A 12,399-nucleotide genomic window follows, 5' to 3' on the forward strand; every position below is an offset into this window, starting at 1 on the left:
GACGAATACGGTGGGCTTTCTGGCTGATGTGTCGAAGAATCAACCTCATCGACGCTACTCAATACTTTCCATGCGAGACATAAGTTGAGTGATGTGAACCTCAGTCTTGGCTCAGGATTGGGTGGAATAATGTTTACGTGCTCCGGCCGCATGTTAGCCCGACGTCGCTAAGAAAGAGCTAAGTGATTGTGAGAAAGGCACCCTAAGACTTCAACGATCGATGAGAGGCATTGGGGACGGGAAGATGAACTATCGGCAGTAAGGGTCGCGAATATGTAGCCAGTCGCACCGATCGCGGTGGGCACAAAATAGCGCATTTACGGATAGCAAGCCATGAGTCGTCGTAATAGTCAATCGGGGTTCATCGCGCCCGTGTTTGAGTGGCGCACGACAAGTTACGATGTTGGATACCAGGATCAAGGGTAGATAACCACCCTGCACAAATTTTGCCAATCCCAAGCCGTTCTGTGTGTGTGTGCTGAATCAGGCGAGGCTGTCAAACAAGTATAAACACCTCCGGCGCTTCCCGCCATCACTGATGAACAATCCCTCTTCTACCACTCTCTGACCTCGAGTCTGCTACTAGATACTATTTTTAATGATGGCCTCCCTAATGCAATGTGCGTGTGTGATGCCTGTAGCATCGATTCACAATGGCTATGAGGTGTTAACGGGGTTTTGCCCAATCTTCTTCGCCTTTCCATCTGATGGGGAAAGGTAACTTGAACGCGTTATGTTGCGCGTTGCCGATATCTCATTATTCTTGGCGCAGGAGTCAAGGCGGCGCTAGGTGCAAGTCACTATGTTCGACAATGTGAACATTCGAGCACTTTAATGAAGACTGAATCTCTCAGAGCTTGAGGTATGACGACTTTAGTCGGGATTGACAACTATTCCTTATTCGCTGCTTTTTAGATGAACCTGAATGAGTGCAGTTTAAAGTTTGGAGGCAGCTGAAACCTGCGCGAGGCAGCAGGGAAAACTAGCCAAAGCAACGAGGGCAGGAACACACTATGCAGAAAGTCTCGAATAGGATGTGATTGCAGCAGATCACAACCCTACTCTTAGGGCTATCAAATGCCTTCTCGGAGTCCTGTATCGGCTAGGTACTCCCTAAATTAAACAGGTGGGCTCATATTGATTCTCGCGATTGACGTTATGAACAAGGTTGCAATCTCGCTTACCATAAAGTATTCGCGATTTACTTCAAGTCGTCTTCCCTAATGGAATCCATGATATTTCCACCCCGACAATCTCAGAAAATCTTCGCAGACGGATTTGCTGGCTGAAACTACAAAGCGATTAAGGATCGCCGACGCCTCTGTATGATTTACGTCGTCCCAAACCTCATTAACACTCTTTTCGGTAATCTATTCAGCCGCTGGATGGGCGGTTCCAGATCTATAACTCCAGTGTCGAGAGCGACTCGAGTTATCAGGTCATTCCTGGGGACATCTGATTTATCCTGGTGTTGCATTCGGTTAGTGTGGGGACCTCATCTGAACTTTTTGGTGGCATTTACCCAAATCATTCAGGTTATGGCCTATTTAATTTATCCTTCCTTGCTTCCCCCTAGGATTAGGTGGAGTCCGGCTCACCCGTAAAAGCAAATTAACTCGTTGCCAAAGGTCGGGTCTACGGGCACTGACTGTCGCCACAAAAAGGAGATGACACCCTTCTCAATTTGCCGCGTGAGTCTTTAGTCAGACCCTCAGCCACTGAAATAATCCTGAAAAGGGTACGCAAGGTTTTGGTAAACCTACCGACAAACACAGATTACCCTATTACCCTCATGACGTGTCACGACGCTGTCCTCTAATTGCTTTCAGGGTATCACGCAGACGAGCAGCAAATAATGAACCAGTACGATGTGCTTCCAGAAAGTGAGTAGATTACTTCCATTCTCGTCTCGATCTTGATGAAATGTACAGAGTGGAGGCGAAATATGGATCCCTTTGATGAAACAATTATTTCCTGTTCCGATCACCGAGCACTTTCAAGGCTAAACTGTAGCGGTATGCTGCCGCAGCTATCGCCACTACAACGTGGAATCGGTTCAGAGAGAAGGGATCATCCCGAATAGGTACTATACTGGTCTTCGAACTGGCTTGGATTTTGTTAGCGGAAAGACGATATGAAGGATCCGCTTGAGATGTTCCTTCGCCTCGTGATACTCAATAACTGCTTTGTTGTTCGACGCATCGTCTTCGCCACGGATTGCTTTTCTAAAAGCTGGGGCGAGTTACGATCGAGGCGTTCTGATTGGTCGCCTGCCTTTCTCTGACTCGCCTCGCATTTCCGGCCTCCTCATTCGCTGGCTTTAGAGCGGACTTTGGGGTTTGACGTTGTGTCCTCACCTAGCAACTTTCCCGCTGTCTTCACTCAGGTGGTGTCTACGTACACAACAGCTCAACATCACTCTCATCTTGAGCGCTGCAGACTTTGACCTCTCGACCTCACTTTGAGTTCGATTTTGCGGCGAAGCCATCGCCGTATCATGCTAGAATGGGTATGCAGGTGGGGAACGGATGGAGTTCTGATCTGAAGAAATGGTCCTCGGTGATAATGGGAATGCTCAATGTACCTAGCCACCTCCCACAACGTTCGTAACCGTTGCAAAGGAAGTCCCGGACATCTCAGTGTGGAATGGATGTTGCTGCGCAGTCTCTTGCAAGTCGCAACGAGGGTGAGGCACCGACAGGGCGCTATGTTGAATGCACTCCTATGTAAGTAACATACAGTGCTTATGCAATTGGCTGAAAGTAGCGAAAACGGTGTGGGGGAGTAGCTGGATACTTTCAGTTTGCTATTATGCTAACATCGAATGCGTCTGTTCAAATCAGACCTCCTCCATCTTTTTTGGGGTGCTGATTGGTTGCGAGTCAGTTCGGTCAGGGTTTCACTTTCCCACGCTCTCACTTGGTTCGCACTTTCACGCTTCACCTTAGCACCGATTCTTCTGGAATGTTGCCTGGCGATGGATGAGATCTGTGGGGGAAACTTGGACTGTGATGTTGATTGAGCGGGTGGGTTCACAATGGCCGAACGACGTCACGCACAGAGGCCATCGTGGTGAGGGGTGCGAATGGCAATAACCCAGTGGAGCGTCTGAACGTCGATTCGGGCTATCTTCCGCACGTGATCTGACAAAAGGAGAGAACTTGACCACCACCAAGTCATCCATGGCGAAGAACACAAAAGATGTTAAAATCGGACGTTGGGTTCCATTGGAGAGCAACCCTGAGGTCCGTTCTAATAACTTTCCTTGTTTATCGATCAACATTGGGTTGAAGCCGCGCTAATGTCGTTTATAGGTTTTGAACTCGGTACATGCTTCATCATAAAATCCATTCGAGCCTCTTATCCAGAAATTTCATAGTGGTCATCTAAATTGGGGCTTTCGACGAAAGTCAATTGTTTCGAAGATATTTACGGGCTTGATCCAGCGGTACAGTATCTACACTTCCCCCATTCAATTCCAGTAGAATCCAACGCCGCTGATGAAAAAGCTCTATTTCAGCTTTACACGCTGGTACCACAGCCAGTGAAGGCCATCATTATGGTCTTCCCGATCACCGAAAAGCTTCAGGATCTCAGGAACGAAGAGGACGAAAAGATCGAAAAGGAGGGTCAGCATGAGATTGACCCTAGCGTCATCTTCATCAAGCAAACGGTGATGAACATGAATTAATAGGCTATGTTTAAGCCCAAAGCTGACACCACGTCAAACATATAGATTCCAAATGCTTGTGGGACTATAGCGTTGTTACACGCTCTCGCCAACGTATGGTCCTTTCTGCTCCACCATGATGTAATCTTGACACAATTAATGTTCCCTTACCTAGTCAGATGCGACCATTGCTCCAACCAGTCCATTGGCCAAGTTCATTGAAGAAATAGCCCGTAAGCCAACGCATGAATAGAAAAACACCACCACCATTTTTTCCATTTTTCCCTCTCTCTCTAGTGCTGGACCCGCATGCAAGAGCCGAGGCACTGGAAAACACTAAGCTCTTCGCAGAAGCCCATGTAGATGCCGCAAGTCTTGGACAAAGTGCTGTCCCTTCATCGGATGACGATAGCGACCTTCACTTCGTTGCCTTCGTTCAGGTACCATCGGCCGTCACGCCCAGTGAGCGGCGCCTAGTGGAGCTGGATGGGAGGAGACGAAGCCCAATCGATCTTGGGAAGAGCGAAGACCTATTGAAAGTGAGCAAAAATCTATAATTCTTCCACTTTATGCCCTTGGCATTTTTAATGCTTGTGTAAAACCGCAGGACGTTGCCCAGGTGGTGCGGCAGAAGTATATAGCACATTCAACTTCACATAGTTTTGGGTTGATTTCACTAGGTCCGAATCCGGATTTCAATCCATGAAAAAATGGTGGTCACCATGGCTGTCAGAATGATAATGTTGTAAAACTAATGATGCCTGTACAGAAACTTGGAGCGGGGGGGGAGCGTAATTCTGGATGTAATGTGAATCATAGGAAGAACGTCCGTCTTGTAACCTCCAACTTCGGCTGGAGGATGAGCAGTAAATGAGAAATCTGTCCTTCTGAAGGAAGAACATTAAGGTTACCTTCCACTTCCAGACATACTCCTCGTCCTTAGCAAGCTGACTGGGTGCCTGTGGTGCTGCGGGAGCGATCGGAGCAACCATTTCCTCCATCTGCGTCGTTTCGTCCACCCGACCGGGCGTTGTATCCTCGTTTGAGGCAGGAACTTCCTCCTTATCATCCTCATCTTCTGCATCGACGTCGAACTGGAGCGGTGGTGGTACGGCCCCAAGCTGCTTGACTGCAGGCGTCCCCTTTTTGATGTAGCGCAACTTGAGCGTAAAACGAGGTCCAATTTCCTGTAATTTAGCTTTGTCCGCTGAAGCGAACATGTATCTAAACAGTAAATTAGAAACGTCATTCATTTGAAGTGAGAAAAGAAACGAAGCAAAAAAAACATACCTGTGGCGTCGGAAAAATAGGAAGTCTCGCTGATTGTGTAGCGTAACGACTTGTCGGCCCTCAAACTCTGGTAACGGCGGAAATAATGTCTGGAACATGCGGCCAACGACGTGGCCGAGCCGTGTGACAAACCCATTTAAGATGAGTTCAGGATAATGAGGGCTAGGTCGGGCACGACCCTGAAACAGGAAATAGATCGGATTCAGTGTGGACGGGCGGAACGCTCAACTCACAGAAATCTCCTGCGTTAGCTGCACGGATGTCAGCCTGAATTGTGCTGTTGGTCCATGTGGGAGATGAATCATTACGAGTGCGTCTACGTAAGGGGAGAGAGGGCTTATCAGGAAAACCCGGAGGCATCACCCGTGTAAGGAGAACCTACTTACTAGACTTCTTCCTATCCTCATTGACAACAATTAATGAACTGTAGCCCCGCCCCGCAGCCCAACCAGTAATCCTCCCGATCTCAAATCCTTGATTCTGCTTTCGTCTGATAAATTCAGCTCCAGGAACAACACTGACAAGTTCTTCGCAAAATTCATAAGTGACTTTGGTGGCTTTACTGGATGTAGTGATGAGAACTTTTGGAGGAGTGTCTGAGTTTACTTCGCCCGAAAAGTAAGAAGTGAATGGGTCAGTAGATATGTCGAGATCATATTCCTCGTCCACCGCTGGCAAGTCTTCGGGGGGGTTGGGAGTTTCCTCCGTCGCAGAGGAGGTAGAGGCTGATGTGGATGGTAGTGGCCGAGAAATGGGCTGGAGCATAGAGGGATCATGCTCTCGCATGTTATCGAGGGTTTTAGGAACATTAATGGCCAATCGTCTCTACAAGAAATCCTCTGTGAATAAAGAGATGGTGCTCAAGCTAATGAAACGACATGCTTTCTTTGCCTCAGGGTCATTTCGTTCGGCCTTTGCTCGTGCTATGCGCTTCTTAAGCTTCTCTTGCATTTTCTCCCTCTTTTGCTTCTGATAGAGCTCTCCACGCCTCATCTTGTTCTTTACAGATGAGATATCGGGGGCCATTATGTCGAGATGAAATTTTAGACGTTTCGCAAAGGAAATCCAATTCAACCGGAACCTGCCGTCTCGCAGGAAGCTTGAACTCGAACGCATTCGATGCATTGGATTAGGCTGGTCCAACTCTCCTTCTTGGTTTTAGCATCCTACAGTCATGCGCTCCATTTCTATCTTGATGCGGAGGAAAAACGTTGTTTTGTGGAAGAATTACCAACGGACACTGTTGTCGAGGGTCAGTGGTGCAACCTCATGTGTTTCCCAACCCCTGGTCAATGGAACCGTTCTTTCAATATTAGGCCACTACAGAGCACTAGAATGGGATGAGTCCCTTTCTATATACAAAAACAACGATAACTTGGGAATAGCGGTTGAGGTTGAGGTGAGTGCTCCGTGTCAATAGCGCCAGGTCACATCAACTTTTTGACTGGATATGAAAATAATTCTCTAGGAGGCATCCACTGATCATACCGTAGTGAAGACCACTGGACCCCCCGATGGAAAATTTACTTTCACGTCCCATGAGTCTGGAGACCATATTATTTGCCTCTCCACCAACTACACCGCTGGGTGGTTTACCAGTCGTCATATCAAACTGTACCTGGATATCGTTGTAGGGGCTGTCAAAGCTGATCCAGAGCACGACCGTTCCCACATTGGCGAAGTAGCAGCAAAAATACGGGATCTTAATGAACGATTACGAGGCATTCGGCGGGAGCAACAGTACCAGAGAGAGAGAGAAATTGCCTATCGAAATTTAAGTGAATCTACTAATGCTCGAGTGGTGTGGTACGTGATAATACAGGTCATCGTGCTCGTCGCCACCTGCACATGGCAATTGAAACATCTTCGGGTAAGTGAACGTACTCTGTCGGTGAATCTTTAGCTCATATTCTGTTTGGGATAGCGTTTCTTTGAGGCGCAAAAGTTACGGTGAAGGTTCTCTCGTATGTTGTGCTGATTGTTACTTGCTAGTTCCCTGTAATACATCATGATATCCTCATCCACCTTGCCGCACTCAAGCTATTCCTGGATCATCGTTTTCGCTGAATATGAGTCATATATGCGCCGGTTTTGTCCGATAAGTGCGATCGAGCCAACCCAAAGTTTTGAGGCAAATATGTCGACACCCATCGGCGAGTCGTTCATCGTACTATATGTGAAAATTAGCATCTTAACTGCGTAGCGACAGCCTTGCTCTCTGTTTACGACAAAACCCATCTGCTTGAACTTGCAAGTGGCCTCCATTCTGCTGGAGTCAGCTTGGTTGGATCGGGGGGCACGGCGAAAAAGATTCGTGATGCTGGCATTCCAATCCAGTATGGGGGGCCTCGTGCCCTACCTGCCATACCCTTCAGTGAAACTCATTAGCGATGAATCCGTAGAGAAGTCTCGGACGTCACGAAGGCACCTGAGATGTTGGGAGGCCGCGTCAAAACCTTGCACCCCGCCGTTCATGGAGGTGAGCTCTTGCATGCATTACGTTCAAACGGATCGCAGCAAATTTTACTGTGAAGGGATCTTGGCACGGAATATTCCATCTGATCTCAAGGATTTGGAAGACCGAAACATCTCTCAGATTTCGATTGTAGTGTGCAATCTGTACCCATTCTCGGAAACCATAGCGCGAGAAGGGTGTACACTAGAACAAGCCGTTGAGGAGATAGACATTGGAGGCGTCACTCTACTTCGGGCTGCGGCTAAAAACCACGACCGTGTCAACATCTTATCCGATCCTCGTGATTATGACGACTTTCTACGGGCATGGATCGAGGGTAAAGGGAATGTAGCTTCAGATTTACGAAAGAAGCTTGCCCTTAAGGCTTTCGAAGTCACTGCCGCATACGATTCTGCGATCAGTGACTATTTCCGTGAAAAGTATGCTTCAGGAGGTTCTCATCCATCTGGATCTATTCAGAAGTTATCTTTACGATATGGAGCTAACCCACATCAAAAACCGGCCCAAGCATTCGTAAATACGGGAGAACTTCCTTTCAAAGGCGAGGCGATGTCGTCCTTCGGTTGAGACGGGACTTACCCATTCATCCTAGTTCTATCCGGAGCACCGGGCTACATCAACTTGCTCGATGCGCTTAATTCATATGCGCTCGTTAAGGAACTGAGCGAGGCATTGGCTCTTCCAGCCGCAGCCTCCTTTAAACATGTTTCCCCCGCTGGCGCTGCTGTTGGCGTCGAGCTCGATGAAACCGAGAAGAAAGTTTATGGTGTTGATGACTTGAAGGAACCATTAACACCATTAGCTGCCGCCTATGCACGCGCTAGAGGTAGATTGCTTGTTATGAATTTGCAGCATTACTCAACATTGCCTGAGCAGGAGCTGATCGCATGTCATCTTTCGGAGACTTCATTGCACTGTCGGCACCTTGTGATCTAGCAACTGCAAAGATAATATCACGAGAAGTTTCAGACGGCATCATAGCTCCTGGCTACTCTGTCGAGGCGCTCGAAGTGCTGAAAAAGAAGAAGGCAGGAAAGTACTGCGTCCTTGAGGTAAACCGGATTTATCTTGTGTCAAGACAAGATTAACGCATTTCGCCAAGATGGATCCATCATTTGTCCCAGAGAGGCTCGAGACGCGTCAAGTCTATGGCGTATCATTGCAGCAGAATCGCAATGACGCTAAGGTAGACAGATCCTTGTTCAAAGACATCGTCACCAAGAATAAAAACGTGAGCCGTCGCAGTTCCCTTTCGAACTTTGCTGATGTTCGTACTAGCTTCCTGAGTCTGCAATTGTCGATTTGATCGTGGCTACTCTTTCCCTCAAGTACACTCAGTCCAACAGTGTGGCGTATGCGCTGCGTGGATCCATAATCGGTCTTGGCGCCGGGCAACAATCGAGAATTCACTGCACTAGATTAGCTGGTGGGAAGGCGGACAACTGGTGGCTTCGCCATCACCCTCGTGTCCTGGAACTGCCTTTCAGATCAGGTGTAAAGCGAGCTGAAAAGGCGAACGCGATTGACCTCTTTGTTGGTGGGGAGGAGCTCGAAGGTGGAGAAAAGACGCAATGGGAGAGTCTATTTGAGACTTTACCGTCACCTTTGACACCCGAGGAACGTGCGGAGCATGCAAAAAAGCTGCAGGAGGTCGCCTGTTCAAGCGATGCGTTCTTCCCATTCCCAGATAACGTGCACCGTGCCGCGAAGAGTGGTGTTAGGTACCTGGTCGCTCCACGAGGAAGTGTCATGGATGCTGAATGCATCGGGGCTGCTGACGAGCACCAGATAGTGTTTGCCCACACCGACCTGCGGTTGTTCCACCATTGAAAACTTTATACAACTATCCAATGGATCCAACGCTTGTATTAAACATGCTTAGAAAAGAACATGGGGATAATTCTGTTCAAGGTTCAGATGCGCGCGATGCACGCTCAGTGATCAGATCCGCGGCCCAGCCCTGAACCTCGGGATGCTGAATTTTCGAGATGCTACTGTCGAAGAAAGGTTGGAGATCTTTACGATGTCTCTTTTCGTACTCCGAAGCTGTGGATGTGGAAATCTAGGGAAACGCGCAGAGGAAGCATGCGAACAAATCGGTACCTTGCAGGGCCATTTCAACGCGATCTAAATCTACAATTGAGAATGGCAATTTTTTTTTCTCAATTCCGTCATGAATTCACGATCGAAAGCTGACTGACCTTTCACAAAACGCGCTTCCGCCGTTTCGCCAGCCTCATATTCCTAAGTGGTTGATGTTGATTTCGAATGACCTAGATGCACATGAGAACGAACATTCCACAGCGCTTCTATTCTTCGTGCGGCAGGGCCCCCATGAAGCATGTCACCAACCATGCTGCTGATGGCATCCTTCCAATTGCAATCACAATCATCTCAATTTCATGTCTATCACGGCATGGAGCAACAAAAGCGTACGGCTTCCAGTTTCTTCTTCTCCGCGGACGGGATTCCATCCGATGGGGCAATGTCCCCAACTATTGCCTCTGCCAGATCGTGCACCACCGAAAGCATAACACACCTGGGCAGCAGTTACAGAAGATATTGCGAAAGTTTATGTCTAGTCCTCTCACTTCGATACATCAAGGCCTTGGTCGGTGGTGCACAGTGCCAATATACTCATTCTGTGCATATGATCACTGATGCTGGCGAAAGAGGTCGCTGTAAAAGTTTGCCTCTTGAGGAGGAATCTCGCGCACAGTCACCTTTCAGCATCTGTGATCTAGTAGACAGAGGCAAATTTCGTACGCATTATAGTAAATACTCCTTCCCACTCACTCTGTTATTCACCCATCCGGTGCGCCTCTGAGTCTGGCGAGGACTGATCAGATAAATGTCGACTTTGGTATCGACTAGTGACCTTTAATTGCTCCAAAATATGGAAGAAAGCGAGACGATCGCCGCCCTCATTTCCAGAAGGAACAAAGTTGGACCGTCGTGACATGTCCTAATGATGACCCCAATCCTGACCTGAATAAAAGATTCTTGTGGGAGAAAACACAGCCACATCGCTCCCGATGAATTTTGCGCGGAACGCACCCACAATCAAGGGGGTAGGGGGGCTGGGCAATACCCATACTGCTAGAGTGCTCAATAAGTTCTTGGAGCTAATCAGAGAGCACGGAAATGCTGCCGACATATCTCCCTATGTTCGACCTCGTCCGTCAGCTTATTGGGGCCACCATACCTATTCGAAATTTCGTACGTGCTCAGCGGGATTGCTTGTGGAATGTCTAACAATCTCTTATAGACTCAACTGCTGTATCTTTTGAAACGCTGCCAAAACTTCCATATTCCGAGGCTTGTTCAACGTGCACCTTATAATTCGATTGCGGCTAACCTTGTTCACTCTAGGTCCTCATAACAGGCGAGTGAGGCCATGGGATGATTATAGGGGCTAACGATTATGAATTTTTGAGTCAGGGAGGACTAATGCTGGAAAGTCAACTTTTATCTCTGCTATAATAGACAATCTGGGAGGCAAAATTGTCCGGACTGGCAAAAGAGCAGTGAGTAGCCCAAAATTCATACATACTCTTGCAGTCGTAACTTAGGAACAAAGGGATCAGGGAGTAACACGGGCGTTTAATTTCTACCCTTGTGGTGGCCCTCTCATCCCTCCGGAAAAGAAGGTGACGCTAGTCGATAGCCCAGGCTACGGTGACAGGGGCACTGAGGAGACGGGCGATTTTTTTCAATCATATGTCAAGAGAAGATCCAAGTATGTCTTTCCATGAATGGAAACATGTGGCCTCGCTTAAAGATTGTTGTTGACAGTCTCAAGCTCATCCTTCTTTTGATCGATGCTGAGCTGGGCATGAACCACTACGACAAATCAATGCTCGAATTCCTTTCTAGAACACGCCAGGATTGTCGTCCTGACGTCCAAATTCAGCCAGTCCTTTCCAAAGTAGACAAGGCATCACACAGCAGCGTGATAACTCGCCTCGGTCGTACGGCGGAGGACGTTTACCGTATCGCACCTAATGCAAGGCAACCATTCGTCCTGGTTGGATGTAAAGGGCATATGAAGAGACTAGGTATTGAGGAGGCCAGGCTTCAAATTCTTATTGGGGCAGGTCTGGCTTCGCTGCGTCCAAAATTGGCGAAAGTACCTGTTTCGTCTGCAACACCTCTATTACCAGTAGCTTCGGCTTTCGGTAGTGGCGGCATTCCGGAAAAGAAGTCGTGATCATGTTAGCATGGGTCTCCTCGGCACTCACCTACCCAGGGACAACGCCCTCGACTCGTAAAGCTCTCTTAGTCGGGGCGACTCTTATCTTAACATAACATCTTTCAATAAAATGCCGAAACTTTGAGGTGCCATTGCCAATGCGTGTGTCACGGGTCTTGCTTAACATATGTTCCAGGTATTCGTCAAAGTGTCTTCTGGCGTATACGATTAAGACATGAGCACGATTTCTATAGGGGGTATCTGATGGTAAGATGACAAATGGCCATGAAATTCTAAAAGAACCACGGGCGTGCTTGATCAAGACTGCCTTCTGCCTGAAAACGGGCGTGCCCCAAAGGGAAGGTTTGAATATGGGTCTTGTTGCGGCATTGCGGTGTACACACATAGCAAGGCTACTGCATACTCTGTACCCGCCCTTTCGGCCCACGGTTCCTGCAGTGAGGTATCTATCGGAAATGGATTGAAATTTTACGGCTGCGTAGCTTTTTCCGGTAAGATCTTCGACGGGCATTAACTCTGCCTTAAGCGGGAAGACAATTCAAGTGCAACAGGCACAGGAGCACAGGTTTACGTATCTCGAAATTCTAAGATGGCCAACAACTCAAATATGCCGTTAGGAGTCGGCAAAGTGCCTCTGGTCTCAGCCGCTCGTACTGTGCGCTTGTGGCGATGGCTGTGGACATTGCTGCTTCCTCTCCGGCCGAAAGCGGTGCATCAGCAAGGCAGTAAGAAGGGCGTTCTTTGCTGAAA

General features: G+C 48.2%; 5 protein-coding genes across 5 annotated transcripts; 3 read left to right on the forward strand and 2 right to left on the reverse strand.

The window, feature by feature from the left end:
* The first annotated feature begins 3,519 nt into the window (after positions 1–3,519).
* Positions 3,520–4,802, forward strand: EI90DRAFT_3065107 (peptidase C12, ubiquitin carboxyl-terminal hydrolase). The gene is made up of 5 exons (XM_039060852.1): positions 3,520–3,673; positions 3,737–3,784; positions 3,846–3,903; positions 3,968–4,209; positions 4,278–4,802. The coding sequence occupies exons 1-5, from the start codon at positions 3,560–3,562 to the stop codon at positions 4,374–4,376; spliced, it is 561 nt and encodes a 186-aa protein (XP_038914216.1). The 5' UTR covers positions 3,520–3,559; the 3' UTR covers positions 4,377–4,802.
* On the reverse strand, positions 4,361–5,958 carry EI90DRAFT_3155776 (Brix-domain-containing protein). Its single transcript, XM_039066013.1, has 6 exons — positions 5,843–5,958; positions 5,347–5,785; positions 5,194–5,276; positions 4,961–5,139; positions 4,582–4,894; positions 4,361–4,522 (listed from the first exon to the last, which is right to left on the reverse strand). The coding sequence occupies exons 1-6, from the start codon at positions 5,951–5,953 to the stop codon at positions 4,484–4,486; spliced, it is 1,164 nt and encodes a 387-aa protein (XP_038914217.1). The 5' UTR covers positions 5,954–5,958; the 3' UTR covers positions 4,361–4,483.
* An 850-nt stretch (positions 5,959–6,808) lies between these two features.
* EI90DRAFT_3146160 (bifunctional purine biosynthesis protein ade10) lies at positions 6,809–9,266 on the forward strand (the record flags this gene model as incomplete). The annotated part of the gene is made up of 8 exons (XM_039065387.1): positions 6,809–6,830; positions 7,170–7,296; positions 7,363–7,439; positions 7,495–7,977; positions 8,029–8,262; positions 8,313–8,488; positions 8,539–8,667; positions 8,715–9,266. 8 exons carry the CDS (start codon positions 6,809–6,811, stop codon positions 9,264–9,266), a joined length of 1,800 nt encoding a protein of 599 aa, XP_038914218.1.
* A 76-nt stretch (positions 9,267–9,342) lies between these two features.
* Positions 9,343–10,398, reverse strand: EI90DRAFT_2926117 (HD domain-containing protein; the record flags this gene model as incomplete). Its single annotated transcript, XM_039054906.1, has 8 exons — positions 9,343–9,482; positions 9,540–9,569; positions 9,638–9,680; positions 9,732–9,806; positions 9,873–9,975; positions 10,028–10,115; positions 10,229–10,265; positions 10,315–10,398. 8 exons carry the CDS (start codon positions 10,396–10,398, stop codon positions 9,343–9,345), a joined length of 600 nt encoding a protein of 199 aa, XP_038914219.1.
* Positions 10,399–10,471: 73 nt separating this feature from the next.
* On the forward strand, positions 10,472–11,778 carry EI90DRAFT_3290574 (uncharacterized protein; the record flags this gene model as incomplete). The annotated part of the gene is made up of 4 exons (XM_039067226.1): positions 10,472–10,655; positions 10,878–10,963; positions 11,009–11,175; positions 11,232–11,778. 4 exons carry the CDS (start codon positions 10,472–10,474, stop codon positions 11,644–11,646), a joined length of 852 nt encoding a protein of 283 aa, XP_038914220.1. The 3' UTR covers positions 11,647–11,778.
* Positions 11,779–12,399: the final 621 nt, after the last annotated feature.

The sequence above is a fragment of the Cantharellus anzutake genome (assembly GCF_015039405.1).
Source record: "Cantharellus anzutake strain C23 chromosome Unknown EI90scaffold_36, whole genome shotgun sequence".
In the NCBI taxonomy this organism is placed as follows: Eukaryota; Fungi; Basidiomycota; class Agaricomycetes; order Cantharellales; family Hydnaceae; genus Cantharellus; species Cantharellus anzutake.